The 21,263-nt window shown below is 50.7% G+C and overlaps 1 protein-coding gene across 4 annotated transcripts in view; it reads left to right on the top strand.

The window, feature by feature from the left end:
- PAX5 (paired box 5) overlaps positions 1 to 21,263 on the top strand; it is a 188,585-nt gene that overhangs the window by 26,035 nt on the left and 141,287 nt on the right. For all 4 annotated transcript variants that reach the window (XM_081803204.1, XM_081803206.1, XM_081803203.1 and 1 more), the window contains exons 4-5: positions 1,730 to 1,794; positions 5,465 to 5,593. In XM_081803204.1, the coding sequence (XP_081659330.1) occupies positions 1,730 to 1,794; positions 5,465 to 5,593 (194 nt within the window). The remainder of the gene's footprint in view (positions 1 to 1,729; positions 1,795 to 5,464; positions 5,594 to 21,263) is intronic.

Here is a 21,263-nt window from a genome sequence, read left to right as displayed (position 1 = left end):
CAAAAGACCACCTCATTCCCAGGTCCTTGTGAATATGCTCCACGTTTGCTGAGTTAAAATAAGCACTTCGAATATTGGAGAAAACAAACACCGAATGCATTTGATGCAACACTTACACCGACTCATAGAAAAGGGCAAAGGACCCTGGAGGCTCAAGGGGCCTGGACTCCAGAGGACCCCGTGGTTGGGCTGTGGTATGAAGGGAAATGTCCGTTCCAGGCTCTCAGCCGAGCATGCTGAGCAGCCTGGGTGCCCACCACTGAGCTGTGAGATCGTGGAGAGCAGAGGCCATAACCCAGTGAGGGCATCCTCACTGCTCTCCATTTGTACAGGCTGGAGACCCAGTGCAGCTTGCAACTTGGACTTCCCGAGATAATGGTCTGGAATGTGAAAAAGCCTCTCCTATGGCATTGAGTGAAGAGAGTGGGATACAAACTGTGTACATGGTTTAATCTTGATTTTGCTAACAGAAAATGGATATTTCCTAATATGCATAGGAATGTTAGCATAAAGGAAATACACTGAAATGTGATTTTAGATGTCTTCTTTATATTTATTGTCCTAAAAGTCTGCAGTGAGCACAAATTGCTTTTATAATTAAGAAGAATTCTAGTAAGTGTTCTTTTAAAAGGTAATAGTTGGAGGGTGGAGTAGAACTTTTCCAAAGAAGCTGAACATTGTATTACCACCCACCCTTCTCCCAGATGCAAGGGAAGGAACTTTCTTGTGGACCCCACAGGGGCTTCTGGCCTGGCCAGGTTGGTTACTCTATGACACGCAGGGCTTGGGGTCTCATGGAGACCCATATGAGTGTGTTGTTCCAGAAAGAAATTTACAGCCTAAGCTTCCCAGAGCCCAGGGTTCTGCAGAGGAACATCGGAGCCAGCAGGTGCAGAGGGAAGACAGTACCGCTGTTACCCCTTTTATACAGTGGGATTTTCTGGAAGATTTTTCCCCCCAAAAGAGGATTTAATCACTTAAAGCAAGTAGTGTGGTCTGTTCCAACTCCCTCATCATATTGAGGCCCACAACAGAATGGACTTGCCTAGGGTCACAATCAAGTTCATCATATTAGAACTAGAGCAAGGTCTCTGGAAAGACAAGCCAGGACACCCCTGGCTCCTGGCCCTGTTGGAGTGTAACCATGAGATTTTGTACAAGGCAGCTTTGGAGGGTTCCTCGTAGCAAAGCCAAGCCAGCACTTTAAACCCTTTTTAGGTTGAGAGCAACACACATCCGCTTCTTTGATAATTTTTAACAGGTGGGGATGTGACTCCTCATGTGGCTCTCTAAGGCAGAGAGACCACAGCATGTTGGGCCCCCAGGGAACAGAGAGGTCACCTGGTTCAGTCATTCTGCTGAGAAGGGGCAGAGGTCTGGGGAAGGGAAGAAACTCTCTAACGTCACTCAGGGAGTTCTTTATGGTGCTGGAGCTGCTCCAGAGAAAAAAATGCCCATTCATAACACTAATATATCATCCTTTTTCTACGGAAGAGGCACTCGAATCCCAGACAGGGGTGCAAGTTATCCAAAGACACCCAGGGAGGTAGGGGCTGAGTTGGGACTAGTCCATAGCTCTTCTAACCCCCTAACTCCCAGTCTAGGGTATAACCTCCCTCCTCCTCTGCCCCAGCTTGATAAGGCTTTTCTGGTTGTCCGTGCATAGCTAGTTGAGATATCTTCTCGATGATGGTAAATAGCCATTATTTTCTTTCCCAACTGTCCACAGGATCATCCGGACGAAAGTACAGCAACCACCCAACCAGCCGGTCCCAGCTTCCAGTCACAGCATAGGTAAGAAGAACTTTTAAAAAAAATTTAAAAATCTAATGGGTTCCAAATAGTCTAAAGAACTTTTAATCATTCTTATGGACAGATAATTCTGCATAAAACACTTCGGCACACGTACTAATGCGCCTTCTTTGTCATTCTCCAAGGGCTGAACCTGGTAAATGAATTTTATAAATACTGCTAAAAGGTTTTGAATTTTACTGATTATTATGATAAATAGCTTTCACCATGAGACAGAAAATTGAAATCTAAGCCAAAAAAAAAAAAAATCCACTAATGGGGGTCTATAGAATGTCAGATAATTAAAGTAATAAATCAAGAAAGGGATACTTATTCATAACATTTTCTGCATCATTAGTCAGTAAGTAGTTTTGAATGTGTTTTTTTCTTCTATTAACCAGCCCTTCCACAATTCTTTGTGCACTTGCAGTCTTGAGTGAAGATGTGGCAAAACTTCCCAAACTTTCTCTCTTTCTCTCTCTCTCCCCCTCTCTCGCTTCGATCTCATGTACTCCATGAATTGATGAGGGCTGCAGTGGGGTTTTTGACACTCACGGGGAATAGTCTGAGCAAGGGCCACTTGTAAGCGTGGCGGTCCTATTTCTTACTATTGAAGAATTCGGAAGTTTCCGTGCCTTTCCCTTCCCCGCAAAGACTGTGAGATGTCAGTGACATGTGTCTATTTAAGACACGTTATTTCGCCACTTGGGATAAAGGAAACACCTCTGGGGGGAAGGCTATTCTATAAGAAAGTGGTGGCCATTCAGGAAGCCTCTGACAGTCCCTGTCACTGTCATTTAATAATGCCTCAGACTGTCTAATGTTTCCACATCTTTGTCACTCCCTCTTTTAACTGCAAACTTGAACTCCCCGTGGTGATGGGGGATGGGCAGACGCCAGGCTTATACTTCCAGCTTTGCCATTAACTCATCCGGTGAACTGTGTAAGTCCCTTTGCTTCTCTGAGCCTTAGTTTCCCCATTTGTGGACTGAGGTGCACAAACTAGGTGCTCCCTGAGGTTTCTGGTCCTCCATGTTTGCCTCTTTGGATAAAGGTAAGAGAGAGTTCCTCCCTACCATAAAATAATTCTTTTTTTAAAAAATATTTTATTTATTTGAGAGAGAGAGAGAGAGCACGAGCAGGGGGAGGAGCAGAAGGAGAAGCAGACTCCCCGCTGAGCAGGAAGCTACCGTGGGGCTCGATCCCAGAACCCTGGGATCATGACCTGAGCTGAAGGCAGATGCTTAACCCACTGAGCCACCCAGGTGCCCCTAAAATAATTATATAAGACTGATGAATCACAGACCTGTACCCCTGAAACAAATAATACATTATATGGTAATTAGTTGAATTTAAATTAAAAGAAATAAGTAGTCCATTCAAAAAGTGTTTGCTAAGCCCCTGCTTTGCAAGAGACTAGTATTTTAAAGGAGGCAGGACCTAATCCCCATTCTCCAGGGCTTCTCAGTCTAATGGGGGAATGCAACTAAGAGAAGTTTGCAAAACACTGAGCTCAGGCTCAAGAAGAAAGTAAAGGGTACTGTGTGAGCCAAAGGAAGGAAACTACCAGCTCTGTTGAGCTGGGCTGAAGAGGGTTGAGGAGGGTTCCTGGGGAAATGTTTATGGCTGAGATTTCACTTGTAGCTTTAACTATTTCAGATCACGGAACAATGAATATCAGACTAAGAGTAACTTATACTATTCTTTCAGTTGGGTTAGAAGAACAATTCTACTTGTAGGTCAGCAGAATGCTTTGTTTTGTTTCAGAAATTTTTATAAAAAACCTATCTTACATGTGTACAGCCCCTTATAGTTTACAAATTTATCGAGGGCAGAGGAAACGGAAGTTGAGAGATTAAATAACTAGCCCAAGGGCACCCTGCTCATAAGTGGTGGAGCCAGAATTGGAATTTGGGTCTTTTGAGTCTAGTGCAATCACAAAATATCATTGGCTCTGTCAGCGACATGGTGAGCCTTGGTCATACGTGGTTGTTGTTTTTTAAAGTACCAAATGACTTGTGATCTTCTTCCTCTGTTCTTTGCACCTTAATACAGAAAAGGTTGTGAGATTTGCATAAATCTATTTTGAGGCGCTTCTTCTGGTGAAGGAAAAGAGAAGTTAACGATTTCTACTTCTGTGTCTCCTAAGGAAGATCTAAAAATCTAACTCAAATATGAGAAGAAAGGCACTGTTCCCTCTAGGTCTGTAGAAGTAAGAGCTGGATATGCTCCAAGGAAAGCACCCAACAGCTTCTCACGCAATCACCACCATTTCTTGTAATTTTCTACACTTTAGAGCCAAAGGCGGCTCCACCTGCCTCCAGCTAGTTATAGCCCAAGGAAATGTGTCTGAGATTGGTTTGTAGGCTTTAATGAACCAAGAAAGAATTCCCACAGCCCAGAAATGGAAATTCAGCTGGATAGCTCCCGAGGACCCTGACGACTGACTGGTCTTTCCCTTGGAGTCTGGGGTTAGGAGTTAATGTGAAACTTGCACAAAACCTCCCCTCCCCCGTGCTTATCCTTTGGGATGTAGAGACCTGGCCTCAGTCACAATAAGTCACTAACCCCAGCCCCCACATTTCCAGACAGGGGAAATCTAGACTTCAAGTCTAGACCTGAGGCTAAGTCCTAGTGCTCCTGCTAACTGGCTAGATGACGTTGAGCAAATCCCTTCACCTTGTGAAGCCTTATTTATCAAATGAGGTAAATAATAGCACTTTAGGTTGTTGCAACCATCAAATAGAAAAACACTGCACTAATGTGAAGCATAGGATTGTTTTTCACGATTCCTTAACGAGGAACAGGTTACTCTAGGGGTTCAGACTTTAGCTTCTGAGTTCTGTGGCCTTGGGCAAGTCACTTACCTTTCTCTGAGCTTTGGTTTCCTTACCTTTCCAATGAGATAATAACATTGCCTCCCTTATAAGATTGTTCTTAGAATTAAATAAAACAATGCCTCAGTAATGCCTGGCACAGAGTAAGTTCTCAGAAAACGTTAGTTATCATTATTATGTATATCAATATATATGATGTATGCACTATATATATTCTATTATATATCATATCATTATTATATAATTAATATTAAATATTAAAATCCAGGTAAACTGGAAGGAGAAAAGACAGTGAGGAACTATAAAAAGAAGGAACGGTTTGCCATTTGGAGTTTTGTTGGCTGAGTGTATGAGTGTGCAGGTATTTATGTCTGCATGGATGGGTGGATATGTAGCAAGGAATGAACCTGCTTAATGAGTAGTCTAGGTCTTTTTTATAAGCACTGGCTGGTGGTGGGCCCCGGCTCCCCTCTCTCTCTCTTCTCCATTCCCCTGCTTCCTGCATCCTTGGACAGGCTGGGATTTGAGCTAGTGCCCTTCTGACACTGTCCCGTGCTCCCTTCTGCACCGCCAGTCCTCCTAGCTGCCCATCCTCTCCCTCTCACCACCCCCAGCAGTAGGAAACCTGGACAGATGGCCCCTGAGGGCAGTTCGCATCGCCCAGGTGTAGGGGCTGCCATAGGGCGAGTGTCCTCAGCACACACTCGCCGGCTCTGCAGGCAGGCAGGCAGTCACACGCATCAGCCCAGTGCAGGGCGAGTGCCTTTGTTTGGCCCGAAGCGCCCGCCCCCACAGCCCTCCTGCCGGGCCCTGACCACCCCTCTCCCTCTGCGCAGTGTCCACGGGCTCCGTGACGCAGGTGTCGTCAGTGAGCACGGACTCGGCCGGCTCCTCGTACTCCATCAGCGGCATCCTGGGCATCACATCCCCCAGCGCCGACACCAACAAGCGCAAGAGAGATGAAGGTAAGAGATGCCCACGCAGCCCTGTCCGGGATGAACCTGACGGGCTCTGTTGTGGGGCGGATCAGTCAGGGGTGGAAGCGAAGATGCCCACTGAGCACCTGTTTGCCCGCCGAGCCCCTGAGTCCCCAGGCGGGGTGGACACGGGGAGGGGCTGAGGGCTCTAGGAGAGGCAGGCAGGCTGCTGGCTGGGACTGGAGGTTTCTCACTGGCCCGCCCTCATCTTCACCTCCGGTGGAGGCAAGTGGGCCTGGCAGAACCCTCGTGCCCGAGCTTTGTGGTGTGTAAGAGGACCCGTATGCAGATCTGATGCCTGAGGGCAGGGTGTGCAGGGTGTGAGCAAATGGTCATCCCCTCTGCAGGGGGAGACCGGGAGGAGAGGGGTGCTGCGTGCCCTGCAGTGAGAGGTCAGCAGGTGGGTTCTAGAAGGGCTGTGCAGTCTCCCAGAAGGCCTCCAGCAGTGGTGAGGGTGGGGGCTTTGAGGAAGTGAATCATTTCATCTCTGCCCTTGGGCCTGGAAGGAAGGAGTACAGAGGCCTCCTGGGGATTACCAAGATGACAATCTTCCCAGTTGGTTTTTCTCAGCCCCTGTGTGCGCCTGCTGCCTGGTTCTCTGGAGCTGGCCATCTCCGTCCCGGACATGGGCCCACCTTCACCCGGCTCTCCGTGGCCTGGATGGGCTGCCAGTGTGGCTGACCCCTGGGAGTCTGTAAGACCTTAGTCAGGAAAGGAAAAAAAAAAACAAAACGCCTATGGTCTAGGGCCTGAGAGTCGTGTGACCGAAATCTTGATTCAATTATTCTGTTCCTCAGCACAATTCCCTTTCTCAGCTCCCTGTGAGGGATGTATGTTCTTGGGAGCACGTGCCTAAGTACTTAAGATCTGTAACTAGAAAAACGAGTTGGCCCAGCGGTGGGTTGGCCTGTGGTCTGCGTGTTCCGGGCAGTGCAGAGGCTGGGCCTGGGGCCTCCGTTTGGAGCTGTGAGGGTGCGTGGGGATGGTTCACGGCTTCAGAACCCCCTCACCTCTTTCCCCTGTTCTTGACACTCAGAGCAGATGTCAGAAGTGTTTAACTCAGCGAGTGCTGGGCTGTGTTATCGCAGGAGGCAGTGGGCCTACCATCTCTGTTGGTTTATGGGGTTGATGCTGTCATCTTTTCTCCCGTTGTCACCTGGACTCGAAGCAGATGTGCCCAAACTGCGGCCCAGCTGTGTTTGATCACGGTGGAGGGGCGGGTTGTATGACGCTCCCTCACAGGCTGAGGGATCCCAGCAGAGATTTTTGGAGAAATTAAAAAAAAAAAAATCTGGTTTGATGTTTACCACCAAACAGACAGGTCCTGATTTTGCGGGGGGCGGGGGGGGCAGTTTTACCGTTTGCAGAACACTGTACCAGCTTTCAGTCTCTGATCAGCGGCCCCTGTTTAGCCTCTCAAGCTGCTTTAAAAGGTCTCCAGGTGCATCTGGCTGGCTCAGTTGGTAGAGCCTGCAACTCTTGATCTTGGGGTCACGAGTTCAAGCCCCACGTTGGGCGTAGAGCCTACTTAAAATAAATAAATTAAAAAAAAATGTATTGAGTGGTCAGAATGCAGGTGTGTTGTTGGTCTTGACTGGTCTGTGCCATCAGATCATTCCTTGAGGACGGTGGCCCATTTGGGATATTGACCTTTAAGAAGGACAGTGACAGATGGAGATGTGTCCAGGTGGGTGTAATCTGGATGGACAGGGGTCTGGATATCATAGCACCTGGGGAACACCTTGAGGCTCTAGGGTTGTTTTGATACAATGAAAAGAAGAATGAACGGGACTGGATCGTTGCCTTCAAATAATTGGGGGGCTGTCATGGAGGGGGAGAGGAATTGGACTTTTCTGTGTAGGCTTCAGGGCCAGCGTGCAGCAGGTGCAGAGGAGATTTCAGCTCAGTGTAAGAAAGAACGTGTAAATGTGAGAGCGGTCTGGGGCAAACGGGGGCTACCTTGGGAGGTAGTGAGTACCCCATCACTAGAGGCATGGAAGTGGAGCCTAGATGACCATGTGCTGGGGCTGCTGTACAAGAGTATCAAGAATTAGTTGTAGGATTGGATCATCTTTGAGATCAAGTCCTGATGCCCAGAAAGACCTGGGAAGTGATCTAGTCTGTGGTCTGGGGGCTAAGGGAGAATGATTTGATGATGGTCCTGGAAGCTGACAGGATTGGGAAGAGTGGGAGGCAAGGTTGAGGGAAGGGCCATGAGGGAGAGAGCCATAGCGGGCCAAGGGGAAGAGGCCAAGAGGAATCCTCACTCCCATTTCTCAGATGAGGTGACTGAGGCTCTGTAGGGTGGTGTCGCTCACTCCATTCCACTTTGCAGTCACCTCCAGCTAGGACTTGCCTATTTCCTGGTGCCACTCTTCTGCCCAGGCCTCAGGGCGGGGAGGGTGGTGGTGGTGGTAATAGAGTCTAGTCACAAAGGGCTTGCCCTCTAGAGCTCACGGGCTGGCGGGCAAAACCGACAAGCCGAAGCCCCTCCAAAGGTGGTGCTGTGATGGGCAGCGACACCAGAGGGGGAGAGCCAGGCAGGGAGGGCCTGATTTTGACCAAAAGGATCCAGGAAGGCTCCTCCTAGGAAGTGGCCCTTTATCAAGGGAAAAATATTTTACATAGCTTCTGTTTTTAAATTTAAAATAATTAAAATCACATGAAATTTAAAATGGAGTCCCTCAGTTGCACTAGCTACATTTCATGGTGTCCAGTAGCCTCCTGATGTGCCTAGTGGCTACTGTATTGGGTAATGTGGCTTTAGTACGAGTGCTCGGCACATAATAGGTCCTCAGTAAGTGGACTGGATCAGTCATAGGCCTGTAGAGGGTTCATGATTAGTAAGCAGGGGGAGTGGATAATCTCCTCAACCCGGAAGGTTTCTGTTTGGTATTTTGGGCTTCCACAGAAAGCTCTATTTGAATAAAGAGTTCTGTAGCAAAAACAAACAAGTTAGAACGACTGTTCGACTAGTGGATTGCCAAGGGCCCTTTCAGTCTAGAAATTCTAGGACTCTCCCCGGGACGTTTGCCTCCAAGATTGGCTTTGGGGGTATGGCCACTGTGTCCAAATCTCAGATGAGCTGTGTACGGCTCAGGTGGCCGAGAAGGCCCTGGGGCCTCTGAGAGCAGAGCCAGGCCGGCTGCAGGAAGCTCCAGGGAGGCAGAGTACAACTCAGTGCAAGGAACAGCTTTCAAACTAACAGCCAGGCGGGGCCGATGGGAGCACTAGGTTGGAAAGGTGATGAACTCCCTGTCATCAGATATGTGAGCAGGGGCTAGACAAAGGAGAGGCAGGAGAGCCAAAGAAGGCCTTCTGGTTTGGATTCTGTGACTTTTGAGGCCTGTTCCAATCTGGGTAGCACGTGGTTCTCTGACTGCCTGTCCGAAAGTGGTTCTACTACTTGTTTTCCCCTCTGCCGCCTGACTCAGAGGTGGCCATCCACATGGACTTGACTGGGCAGAGGCCACACCACATGGGTTTCTCTCCCTGGCCTGCTCCTTGGCACAGGGCACAGCACCCAGAGATGCTCAGGAGGCTTGTGGATGCTACTGAGGGTCAGGTGGCTGTGCTGCCCAGGCAGGGGACACAGCCTCCTCTCCTACTTGGGCCAGCCTGAGAGCTTGCACGGAGAAGTCTCTGGCATAGGCCTCAGGAATCCCACTGGGCTAGGGGGACAGGGCCTGAAGTAGTGCCCCCCCGCCAAGAAGGCCCGTAGGAGGTGGTGGCAGGGCCGGACTCGGCTGGCAGCCGGGGCTGGGAAGAGTGGCCACGGGTGAAAGGGCAGGCCCACACCCTGTTTCTTCCTGGGCCTTTGATCTCTGATGGGGCCTCTGTCCACCATCTCTGGGGCCCCCATTCAGGTGTCCTCGACTTCCCCCTTCCCTTATCCCCCCGCCCGGAGTTTGGGCAGTAGAGGGCACATTGCAGGTGGAATTTCTGGCCTTCTGGACCCTGGACTGCTCTCTGCCTGAAGAGGGCACAGTAAAGGCATCTAAAACCCCTAGGTGGCCTGTTCTTTCCAAGAGCTGCCAAGTCCAGCAAGACCCTCAGGGAGAGGTTTGGGGGCATTTAGCGGGACCTGACATGACCAGGTCTACCCCTCTTTCTGGGGGTGCCTGTCTCCTCTATGTCTTTGTGTCCCTCCCCATGTCTTTCATTTGGGGGTGCATCTCATCCAGTGTTATCTGCCTCTGTTTATGTTAGTAGACTTTTTCTGTATCTGCTTCTGTCTCTTGGTCTAGCGCTCTCTCTTTCTCCCCTGCCCACACACTCTCTGTCACACACTGTCTCTCACACACACACACACACACACACACACATCCTCTCTCTCACACACTCTCACAACACTCTCTTTCTCACAAAATCTCACACACACACACTGTCACACACAAACCCTCTCTCTCTCACACACACACACACACTCTTTGTCACACACTCTCATACACAAATAGACTCCTCCCACACCACACATACTCTCTCTCTCTTTCACAACACTCTGTACACACTCTCATACACATACATACTCTCACACACATACACACAACCTTTTACACGCTCACACACATGTATACACCTCTCTCTCTCTCTTATTCCTCTCTCTTTCTCTCATACATACTCACTTTCTGTCTTCTTATATTCGCTCTTGCTCTCCCTCTTACCAACCCCCTGCTCCTCTCTTGCCTAGGTTGGAAGCCCCAGCTCAGCCCTGTTCTGCAGACCTCCATGGGAACCATTGCAGGGAGAGAAGGGCTTTCAGAAGCTCCCAGACCACACAGGGCCCACAAGGCCCTGTCTGCCGCCCAGGGCTTGGGATGGAAGGCTGGAGCAGAAGGTGCAGAGAACCCTCTCAGATTTCCCAGAAGGGAATGGGATGTGTGGAAAGGTCAGGATTCCTGAGTTATGAGTTACAGGCAGGCTTTAATTCCACAGATCTCTGATCTCTGGAGAGCCCCAAATAAGATGGTGAGGCATTGAGGCAAGGACAAGGCTCACAGGCCAGGGACAGAGTGATCTGAGGCCTTACTGTGGTGACATCTTCGGCAAGTTACTTAATCTCTCTGACCCTCTACTTTGTCATCTGGAAAGTATAGGTAGCACAAGCCTGGTGGGTTATTGTGAGGATAAAATGAAATCATACCCTTACAGGGTTTAGCCGCAGGGCCTGGTCATAGAAAAAGCTTCATCAGTGGCCACTGAGGGAGACTGGGGCTGGAGGGTGTGAGGCCAGCCCCTGGCTGAAGGCAAGCCGGCTCCAGCCACAGTTCTCTTTGGTGACTGAGACTAGCAGATCTGCCCACCGCCCACTTCCTGCTTGTAAGACGACTGTTGTGGCATCAAGACTGAACAACAGTGCCCCCACGTGTCAGCAGCAAAACGAAGGGCCACTTGCTTTGCTTTGCTTTCTTTCCCCAGGACCTTGGTCTTCCAGCCCCGTTGATGGAGGGATAAAAGGATCAAGTCTCAGTTTTCCACAAAAGAGGCCCTAGGTACACAAGAGAGGTTCCAAGACAGAGGGCAGAAGGCAGAGCACCTGGGCCTGGGTGGGAGGGCTGGGGGTCACCAGCTTGGACCTCAAGTCCCCTCTGCTGGAGTAAAGGGCCTTGGAGAACATCTAGGACATGTCATTCCAGTTGTTATTCAGCTGGGAAAACAGGCTTGGAGAAGAGAAGGGGTCTGACCAGGTCACAGAGTAAAAATCAGGAAAATGCAGAGGGAGAGAATAGACTCTTCAGAATATCCTTGGTATCCTGTTGCTATTTGACGTGACAGGTCTGTTTCTTGTTTCCCATCTCTCCCATTCTCCTTGGTCCGGCTGCTGCCCCCACTGTTGAAAGCCACCAGCAACCCCATCAGCCTGTGCTAGGAGGGTGGGGGAGATGGGGGGCAGGGGGGCCGACCCCTACTGATCTCCCAGGGCTAACCTCGGCTCTTGACAATGAGCCCTGACCTTCCTGCCTTGCCTCCCATTCCTCTTCTTCATACCTTCTGTGCTTCCACTCCCTGTGCATTTCTCTGAGCTTTCCTGTCTCTGGGCCATTATCCACGCAGGGCCCTCCCAACAGGAATGCCGTCCTTGACGCTGGTCTGTTGACCGGGCCTGGTTCCCAGTGCCAGCCCACTCCCTGAGGCGATTTCCAGTGTTGGACCAGTAGTCCTTCACAGCTGGCTGAGGCCCTCAGATACATCAGGCCCAGGATGGAGGCCACACAGGCTCTGCAGAGAGGGAAGGAAGTGACTACCATTTTGTCTCGATCTTTCCTGGGGCTTCACCAGAGCAGGCCCCATTCCCTAGCCCTCCATGAGGTGTGCCCTGGATGTCTCCTCAGGCTGGCCCTGCAGGGGGCCCTTCTCTGAGTTCCTTTTTTGTCTGTGGAGGGCTCAGGACCAAGGTTCTTGCTGGGAAGGGGATCACTTAGAACCCAGGTGGCAGTGGCCAGCCTGGCTGTCATGCTTTACTTGGCTTGCCTTGCATTTAAAATAATTTTGAATGAGTTACTGACATTTAAAAATTGGGAGATTTCATATATGGATGTTTGGCTTTTCTTGGGAAAAAAACCCCAAAACCCCATTCTGGCCACACTGGGCAGGCTTTCCCACATAGCAACAGTGGTCTGTGGCTGTTGAGTCTGCAGTCCTCAGACTGCTCCCTACTCCACTTGCTGTCAGTTAGTCACGTTCCAGTTTTCTCTACCCAAAGGCTTTTGAGTTTTTGGAGTCCTAGGATGGACTTTGAAAAACAAGTCTGAGTTAGGTCTGTGGCAACGGAAGCCTGTGGGAGGCAGCACCCTGACTAGGCCCAGTGTTGCTGTGTGTGTGTGTGTGTGTGTGTGTGTGTGTGTGTATGTGTGGTCAGGGAAGAGGGCAGTCAGGTTCTTAGGCCAGTGGGGGATGGGGGAGGGAAGGCAGTAGGGCAGGGTCAAAGAGCCATACCCCTTGTAGCCAAGAACAGTGAAATTGAGGTCATTTAGCCCACACCCACCAGAAGAGGTAGTCCAGGTTCAGAGGGCACAGGCTTGGCCTCAGGGCATACAGGGGGGGCTCAGTGGCATTGACGATAAGGACCCAGGTTTCCTTCTCCCAGTCTGGCTGGCCACTCTCCCCTGTCCTTCTGGCCTTGCAGACGTTGGCACTCTGGCAAGTGTCAGTCTTCCTTGGTAAAGCAGGGGACCTGAAGCCAGGTGGCCAATTGCAGGGGCTTCTTGGGCCTTTCCCTAGTGCCTAGGGCCTGTCCCTTGGGTGTTGGGGGGGCCAGGTTTCGGTTCCTCCCGGCCCCCGAGTCCCTGAGTTTCACTTTGATTCAGTGAGAGTCTGTGTGAGAGCCAGCACCATTGAATACCCCCTCCACCCCTCCCTACCCCTGTTTGCACACTTGCTCTGCCCAGGCCTTCCCCTCTCAACCCCCAGATCCTTTTCTCATGGGCTGTGGGCAGGTGTTCCAGAGAACCCTGGGAAATGTAAAGGGTGGGCTGGCAGAGTGTGAGGATCTCCATTCAGGGAGTTGGTTCTGAGGTCAACGAGAACAAGAGTTGTGGGGTCAGCAGAGGGGACAGCTTAAGGGATATAGAGCCTCAGCCACAGGGGGCAGGCTCTCTGCTGGGAACTCCAGGTGGGATGCACTTGGCTTTCTTCCCCACTCTGTGTGTCTGCGGATTCCCATAGTCCCTTCTTTCTGGCTTTGGAATATAGTTGAATCCTTGGCTGCAGTCTGCGGTTCAGGGGCTTCACAGGGCTCCAAACTACTAGAGGCTTCTGAGACAGGGGCAGGAGCCTGGAAGGAGGGGGAGTAGGACCTCTGGGTTCCTGCCCTGATTCTGTAGCTAACTTACTGGTGACCTTGGAACCCCTTCCTCTCTCTGGGCCTCAGTTTCCTCATCTGTAATATGGGATCAAGGAATTCTTAAGGTTTTTTATGGCACCAAGAGTCCAACCTTCTCCTAATCCCATCTCAAGTTCTGTTGTAGTATTTTAGAACAGTTATTCTCAAACCTTTGGTCTTGGGACCCCTTTAAACTCTTAAAATTTATCAAGGACCCCCAAAGAGCTTTTTAGTTTATGTGGGTTAATTAAAACATAAAAGTTTAAATATTGACTTACTAATTCATGAAATAAACAAGTAACATAAGTCATATGTTTGAAATAAGAATCATATTTTCCGAACCAAAAAATTTAGTCGGGAGTGGCGTTGCTTTACAATTTTGCGAATCTCTTTAGTATCTGGCTTAATAGAAGACAGCTGGATTCTCATATCTGCTTTTGTATCCAATCTGCACTGATATCACACATCCTATCACCTTTGGAAAACTCCACCGTATACTTGTGAGAGATTGAGAGGCCAATAAAATCTTGGTTTTATTGTGAAAATAGTTTTGGTTTCATAGGACCCCCTGAAAAGGTCTTGGGGACCCCTTAAAGGGGTCCCTGACTAGACCTTGTGAATCTCTGCTTCAGGCTACTCGAACCCTGGGCTTGCTTACTTATCACTCACACAGAGAGGGAGAACAGCTAAATGGTTTTAGTTAAAAGGAAAGGTACCCTCAGTTTCCTCCATACTTAGCTCCTGAAGGCAGTGGGAGCCATGGCAGGTCTTTGAGCTGGGGAGGGAGTAACATGCTGGGCTTTGGAAACCCTCCCCTAGCACATTGGGGTATACAGTGCTTGCTTGTCTTCCAAGCGTGAGCTCCCATAGAAAGGCACAGCTACTGAGGTTTCCCTCATTTCCAGCAGAGTATCTGTGGGGCTGGAGGTCTGATCTCCCTCCAGCAGGCTTCCTTCAGGGTAAATAGCAGCCACCTAGTGCTCCCTAAGAGCCTGGGGAGTGGGCATATTGAGACCCAACCACATCTCCCCATCCCTGCTCAGCTCTGCACTGGCTGGCAGATCCCTGAGACCCCACCCTGGGCATAGTTTTGGTGAGGAGAAAACCCCAGAAAATATTATTGAATAGGAATGAAAACAAATAAAATGAAATAAAATAGTAGGTTTGGTATTTATCTTGATTCCTGCTATTTGAGGAAAAGCGGGTCTGAAAGGCAATTGAGACAGGGAGATTTCTGTTTTGATTCCACAGGGGCTTCTGGGTGTTTCTGGAATGCCAGTAGTTGGTCACTGGCGTGTGTGTGTGTGTGTGTGATTTCACTTTGGAATGTCCAGTTTTTGTGTTCAGTGGTGTAAGTTTATCACTTGCCCATCTTTCCTTGGACTAATGGACTCACATGGAGGAGAGGGAGAAAAAGAGAATGTCCTAAGGTCATTTGAGAAGAATTGAGAGACGGAGGCTTAAAGGTGTTAGAGAAGGTGTGTATGAGGAGCAGATTGCTTGCAGTGAAATGAACTGCGCTGCGTGTGAGAGGAACAGAAAAGCCCCGGCCGGTGGAGAGACCAAGGGGGAAGATGAAAAGCGACAGGGGGGGTCAGACACTTCCTAGTACTAGCCACCAGGTGGCACCATTGACCCAAGACAGCTTAGTTGCTGTCCTGGGTTGGGGACAAGAGGGGTAACAGGGCAGTGTGTACCGGCCATGTGTGAGCTTTGTGTGTTTGTAACTTAGTGGGGGGTGGCAGTGGCCAGGGAAGCTGACCATTTCCCTGAGTCTTACTTCTTTCACAGCATTTAGTTAGGGCGGTAGGGGGCTGAACCATCCTTTTTGGGGATCAGTCTGGTCCTTCCTCACCTCCATGGTGCAGATATCTTGATATAAACCTTCCTTGGAGTCAAGCCCTTGGTTCTCTTCTAACCTTTACTTGCTGTGTGATCTTGGGCAAGTCACTTCTTTCTGAGTCTTGTTTTCTGCATGTCAAAATGTGGAGATTTGAACAAGAGGTTTTAGGGATCTTTTGGGCTCTGACATTCTGTGGTGTGCCTGAGGGAACAGGAGAGTTGGAGTTAGATTCAGGATCATTCTGTGTCATTTGTGTGACCTTGGGCAGGTCACTTCCCATCTGCGGGGTTATAGTAACCTCTCCCTCAGACTTTTATATAAGATAGCAGGGTGGAAGAGGCTTTGCCATCTTTTTTGGTCCTGTAGGACAGGAAGGGGTTGCGATGTATCATTTTCCCTGGAATTTAAGTTGGCTGGAGGCAAACATTCCACAGCTTAGAAAGTTTGTGCCTCTGCCTGTGACCACAAATAAAGGCCTTATGGCAGGTGTTTGCTCAAGGTCACTGCATCTCTTGAATCTGCTCATTTCTGTCTGTCCCCACTGCTGCTGCCTTGGTCCAAGCACTCTCTGCTCTTGTTTGAACTATTACTGTTGCTTCCTCGCGCATCCCCACCTCCAATGTCCCTGACTTCTCCAAAGAGTCCACTTTCCACAGAGCAGCCCCAGCTGCGCTTCTGAAATACAGTTCTTTTTTTTTTTTTTTTTAAAGATTTTATTTATTTGACAGAGAGAGACACAGCGAGAGAAGGAACACAAGCAGGGGGAATGGGAGAGGGAGAAGCAGGATTCCCACCAAGCAGGGAGCCGGATGTGGGACTCAATCCCAGGACCCTGGGATCATGACCTGAGCCAAAGGCAGATGCTTAACGACTGAGCCACCCAGGCGCCCCTGAAATACAGTACTGATCAGTGACTCTCCTGAAGGGTTTTCACCCTGCAGATCTGCCCATTGTTCTTGGAAGCCTACCAAACTTCTTAGCGAGGTTACAATGCCTTCCTTCCCTGGTTCGGGCTCCTGCCCATCTTGTGAACCTCATCCCTCTTCACCCTCCTTTTTTCATGCTTATTCCAGTCACACCAAACCTCTTTCCATGCCTTTATCTTTCCTGCTTGCAGCCGAAGGGATCTGAGCACGGGTTGTAGAGTCAGGCAACGCTGGATTCCAGCCATGTCTACTCAGGTGACTTTGGGCAAGTTATCTGATCTCTATGAGCCTCAGTTTCCCCATAGGTAAAATGAGGGCACTGACTGTACCTGTGATTGGGCTATTAGGTGGATTGATGAGGGAGGTGATGCATGAAAAGTGCCCAAGATGACCCCTGTGCAGGATATGTGCTCAGTGAAGGGTGCCTTTTACTATGATGCTTTTCCCACTGCTTGGGAAACTGTCCTCTCTCACCCACCATGTACCCAGGTGACATTCCACATCTTCAGGATCCAGTGTGAATAGCACTTCCTCAGTGATGGCTTGCTTGGTGCTCACTCCTGTTAGCTCCCCTGGTCCTGCCTGCAGCACACAGAACCTGCCTCTGGATAAAAATACCACAGCTGTCAGTTGTCTTCCCCGTGAGACTGTATCTGCAGTGGTCACCATTGTTGCCCTCGTGCCCAGCACGGGGCCTGGTTCCCAGTAGCCAGTAGGTACTGAATGGCGGGGGTGAGGGTGGGGGACGGACTCTGGATGTCATAGAAGCCTGGAGCCCATCTGGTCAGCGGGTGTGGGCTGCTGTGTAGAACCCAGAACCTTGTACATCAAACATCCACCTGCTCTTGCCCGACCCCAAATCCTCTGTCCTCCAGCCTCTGTTGTCTGGCCCCCGAGAAAGGATCTCATGGCAACCATTCTGGAGGGGAAGGGAGCTCTCTCATGGTCTAAATACACATATACACGTACACGCACACACACATGCATACACACACACACACACACACATGCACAGATACGCATGCTGGTGCCTTCAGCCCTGGTCCTGCTTGCCTTCCCTGAGCATGCTGTCCAGTGTGTATAGATCATGGCCCCAAATCACAACTGCAGTATGGCACCACTAGAATACCTAGCACTTACTGAGTGTTTACTGTATACATTTGAAATTATTAATGCAGTTAATACTCGCCACAATGGTACCAGGCAGGTACACTTATCATCCCTGTTTTATAAAGATTCAGAGAGATCCAGGAAGTTGCCCAAGGTCACATAGCTCCAACACTCAAGGGTGGCAGTGTTGGGACTGGCACCTGCGTGGCTGGTGGGCTCCAGAGGAGCCTCACCTGCCATCCTGATCTTCCCCTCACACAGTGTCACAGCAGGATGACATCAGTGGGAATTCCCTCAGCTCTCAAGTCCACTTTTTTTTTTTTTCCCCATTTCTGCCATCCCTATCATCCTGCCAGACTGAGTTCAGGGGGTCCTTGGCTCAGAACATGCTTCGTTACTCAGGTGCCCCACTTCTGAGTCTTCCCCTGACACTGCCATCCACACTTTGTTGTCACACCTTCAAGTTGGTCAGTTTCAAGTGCAATAATTGGCTGATGACATGTAGGCTTTAAACCACAGCAGGGTAGTGCAGTGGGTGGGCTAGAGTCTGGACCCAGCCCTTCCATTGACTAACTGTGTGAGCTCTGACAAGGGCCTGCTTTGAGTTTCAGTTTCCTCACCTGCCAAAAGGGGATAATAATTCCTGCTTTTCCTGGCAATTAAAAAACGTTACTTGTGATATTTTGATAGACACTGGCACATGGTAAGTTTAAAAAATAGCTATTACTATTTCTGTCATCAGAGCAAAGGGTTTCTACACTGAATTCAGATTCCTTGATGACTTTGTTGAGAACTTTCTAGATTCCTAGCTCTTTTGTTTTCTCCTTTCTTTTTAAATTTTTATTTAAAAAAAAAGATCGCGCTTGCGAGTGAGTGGCGGGGGAAGGAGCAGAGAGAGAGAAGGATAAGCAGACTCTGCTGAGCGTGGAGCCTGAGATGGGGCTCGATTTCATGACCCTGAGATCAAGACCTGAGCCGAAAGGAAGAGTCAGATGCTTAACCGACTGAGCCACCAGGCGCCCCCTCCTGTCTTTTTTTTTTTTTTTTTAATGATTTTATTTCTATTGCTAGGACTAATGATAGGATTATTCAGGCAAGGGGTTAGGAGAAAAAGAAAGGCATACCCACCAGAATTTATACTGGCAGAACTTTAGCTCTGTATTTCAAGAAGCTAGTAATTCAAATTGTGAATGAGGACAGCTTGCAGAGGCAGGATGAGCCCGACATGGGGTGGAGAGACCTGGGTTCCTAACCCCTGTTCAGTCACTATCTTGCTGTGTGATCTCGGTCAGGTCCCTCCCCTCTGGGTCCTCAGTTTGGATGTGGTGAGCCCAGACAACCCTTCCAGCTCCTAATCCTTCCCTTTCCCTCCTCCCTCCTCTCTGCTGCCTCCTCCCTCCTCCTCCCATCTTCTCTCTCTTCATTTCCTTTCTGTCTGAGACACAAACGCCATCCAGCACTCTTGAATGGGACTTTTGTTCTGCGAACATCTCTTTTCTGAAAAGGACCATCGGTCAGGTTTGTATCTTTTAAATGCAGGCACATTTTATCAGTTAAGAACCTGCATACCTCTCTCCCAAGACATAGCCTTAAGGAGCAGGCAAGCTGCAAAGGGGAGGCTTATGGCAGACAACAGAGGAAAAATAAATAAAATCTCTTTGGGGGCCTAATGTGTGGTCCCTACAGAAAATGCCTTCTTTCCGAGGAGCCCCCTTTCCTGCTCTTGCCATGAGCTTAAGCATTTTCCAGCTCCACTCCAGTATGACTTGTGTCCCTCTCTTAGCTCTGCACAGAACTGGGGGGGGGGGGGCGGCGGGGCAGGGGCAAGGGCAGAGCTGTGCTTGATTGGTCCTCTCTTTGAGGTAGGCTTTGGAGCACTGGACTTGGAGTGACAGGGCTCTGGGTGTGAGTGCTGGTGATCTGGGGCAAGCCATTCTGGGCCTCAGTCTTCTTGGCAAAAGAGAACAGAATGCCTTCCTGAGTCTTGTGCAGACTGGGTGAGAAGCAATGTGTGAGAAAGTGCTTTGTAAACTGTAGAGCTCCGTGTAGGTGTGAGAGGGTTCTTATAGCTCATGTCATGAGCCTGTTCTGTGACCTTGAACAATTCCTTAACTTCTGCAAAGGTCAGCTTTGCCATCTGTAAAATGGTAAGTACCTAGGTCATGCAATTACTGTGAGAATTCCGTAATGGGTGTGAAACACTTGGCCTAGTTCTTGGCCGTGGTGGGCGCCCAGGTCGGGGTCAGCGTCCCGTCCCTTTCCCTTTCTCATTTCTTCACAGCCCTACCCCTGTGAGCCCAGTGCACAGTCATTAAGCGACAGGCTTCTGAAATCTGGCTGCCCAGGCTGAAGGCCACCTGGCCGCTCCTTGGCTGGGAGATCTTGGGCGACTTCCCCAACTTGGGCCTCCATTCTGGAAGGAATGGAAAAGAAGGATAATAGCAATGTTTCCTTCAGAGGGTTGTTGAGATGAGACTCTGCTCAGACACCGCTCCGCCCAGAGTCGGCACCAGGAGAATCTTAGCAGCTCCGAAGGGCCCGGCCCGTTGCGGGCCCCGGCTGGGCGGCGTCTCCTTCCAGCCCCCAGGCCGGGGGAAGAGAGCCAGGCCTGAGCAGAGAGGGAAGGGGTTTACTCAAAGTCGCACCAGGATTCAGATGCCAGGATCTTTGAGGAATTTCCAGGGATTCGGCCGTGCAGCCTGGCGACCAGAGGCCAGACCCCCTCCTCGCCCGGTCCCTCTCGGCCCGGAACGGAGGGCAAACCCCTTCCAGGAGGACATCGGGATTTTCCTCCGCGACGGGGAAGGAGAAATAAATTCAACCGCAAATTCAGACCGCGGCGCAAAAGGAAGGGAGCGCGCGGCGCCCTCGGGAACGAGGCGGCCCGCCGCCCGGCTCCGCCAAGCATTTGCAATTTAATTGACATTTGGCGGCAGGAAGCCAATCAGTGTAAGTCAATTGACGTTCGGCGATAAAACTACGCGGCGGCCGGGCGCTCCCCCCGCCGGCGGCCTCGGCTGGGCCGCGGGGCACAGCGTGGCGGCCCCGGCAGGTAACGGCGCTGGCGCGTGTCTCGGCCCGTGAGGGGGCGGCGAGCTGCCCGCTGATTGCCGCGCAGCCCACGGCGGCCGGGAGAGGCCCCTAATGAATGACTTTATTTGCCGGGGCCCTGCTGAGAACAATTGAGTTTGTTATGGTAACAACGGATGCCAGCTTTCTGGGCCCCGGGGAGCGCGGGCGCGGCGGCAGCCGGGAGCGGGGCAGCGGAGCAGATGACGCGCGCCGGCGGCGGGGACCCGGCCCAGCGCATGTCAGGAACCCGGGGATGCTGTGCACCCCCCAGCCTGCGGAGGACAGGCCGCGCTGCCAGGGCGCCTGGGACCGAGGTGGATGCTGCACACCGCTCTCCCCTTGGACCACGGTGCAGAGTTGGGATGGCAAGATGCCTCCTGCATGTTGGACTGGCTGGTCCTCCTGGGGTCCCTGCGGCCTCTTCTTCCCGCGGCCCCTGGGGCCTAGGGGGTTCAGGTCTGGCTGGGTGATGCGTTGACATCCACTTTTTGTCTCTTGCACAAGTGGAAGAGTAGAAAAAGGCAGAAAGGCATCTCTGCTCCCAGTGCCATGGCTTGACAAATTCAGGGCTGGGTTTCAGCCCACCGTGTGTACTGGCATTGTCTCTATACCCTCCGCCTTGGAGAGGTGGCCTTCCCTCCATTTCTATCCCCAGTCTGGCATCCCCAGGCTTTGTGGCATGGCACCTCCCACAGGAAGCCCTCCTTGCTCCCACAGAGAAGGCTGTCAGCCGCATGGCTGCCTCTGAGGCTCTGCAGCCTTCTATGGCCTCCCCCATCAGACCATGAATTCCAAGGACAGGGGCCACCTTCCATTCAGCCTCAGTGCCCAGCATGGAGCCCGGCACAAAGCACAGATGTGGAAGGAGTGGATAAGAGACAGGAC

This window comes from Leptonychotes weddellii, chromosome 14, assembly GCF_054177405.1.
Source record: "Leptonychotes weddellii isolate Sample4059 chromosome 14, ASM5417740v2, whole genome shotgun sequence".
Lineage (NCBI taxonomy): Eukaryota > Metazoa > Chordata > Mammalia > Carnivora > Phocidae > Leptonychotes > Leptonychotes weddellii.
The sequence above is the reverse complement of the archived record's forward strand: the minus strand, read 5'-3'. Positions and strand labels throughout refer to the sequence as shown.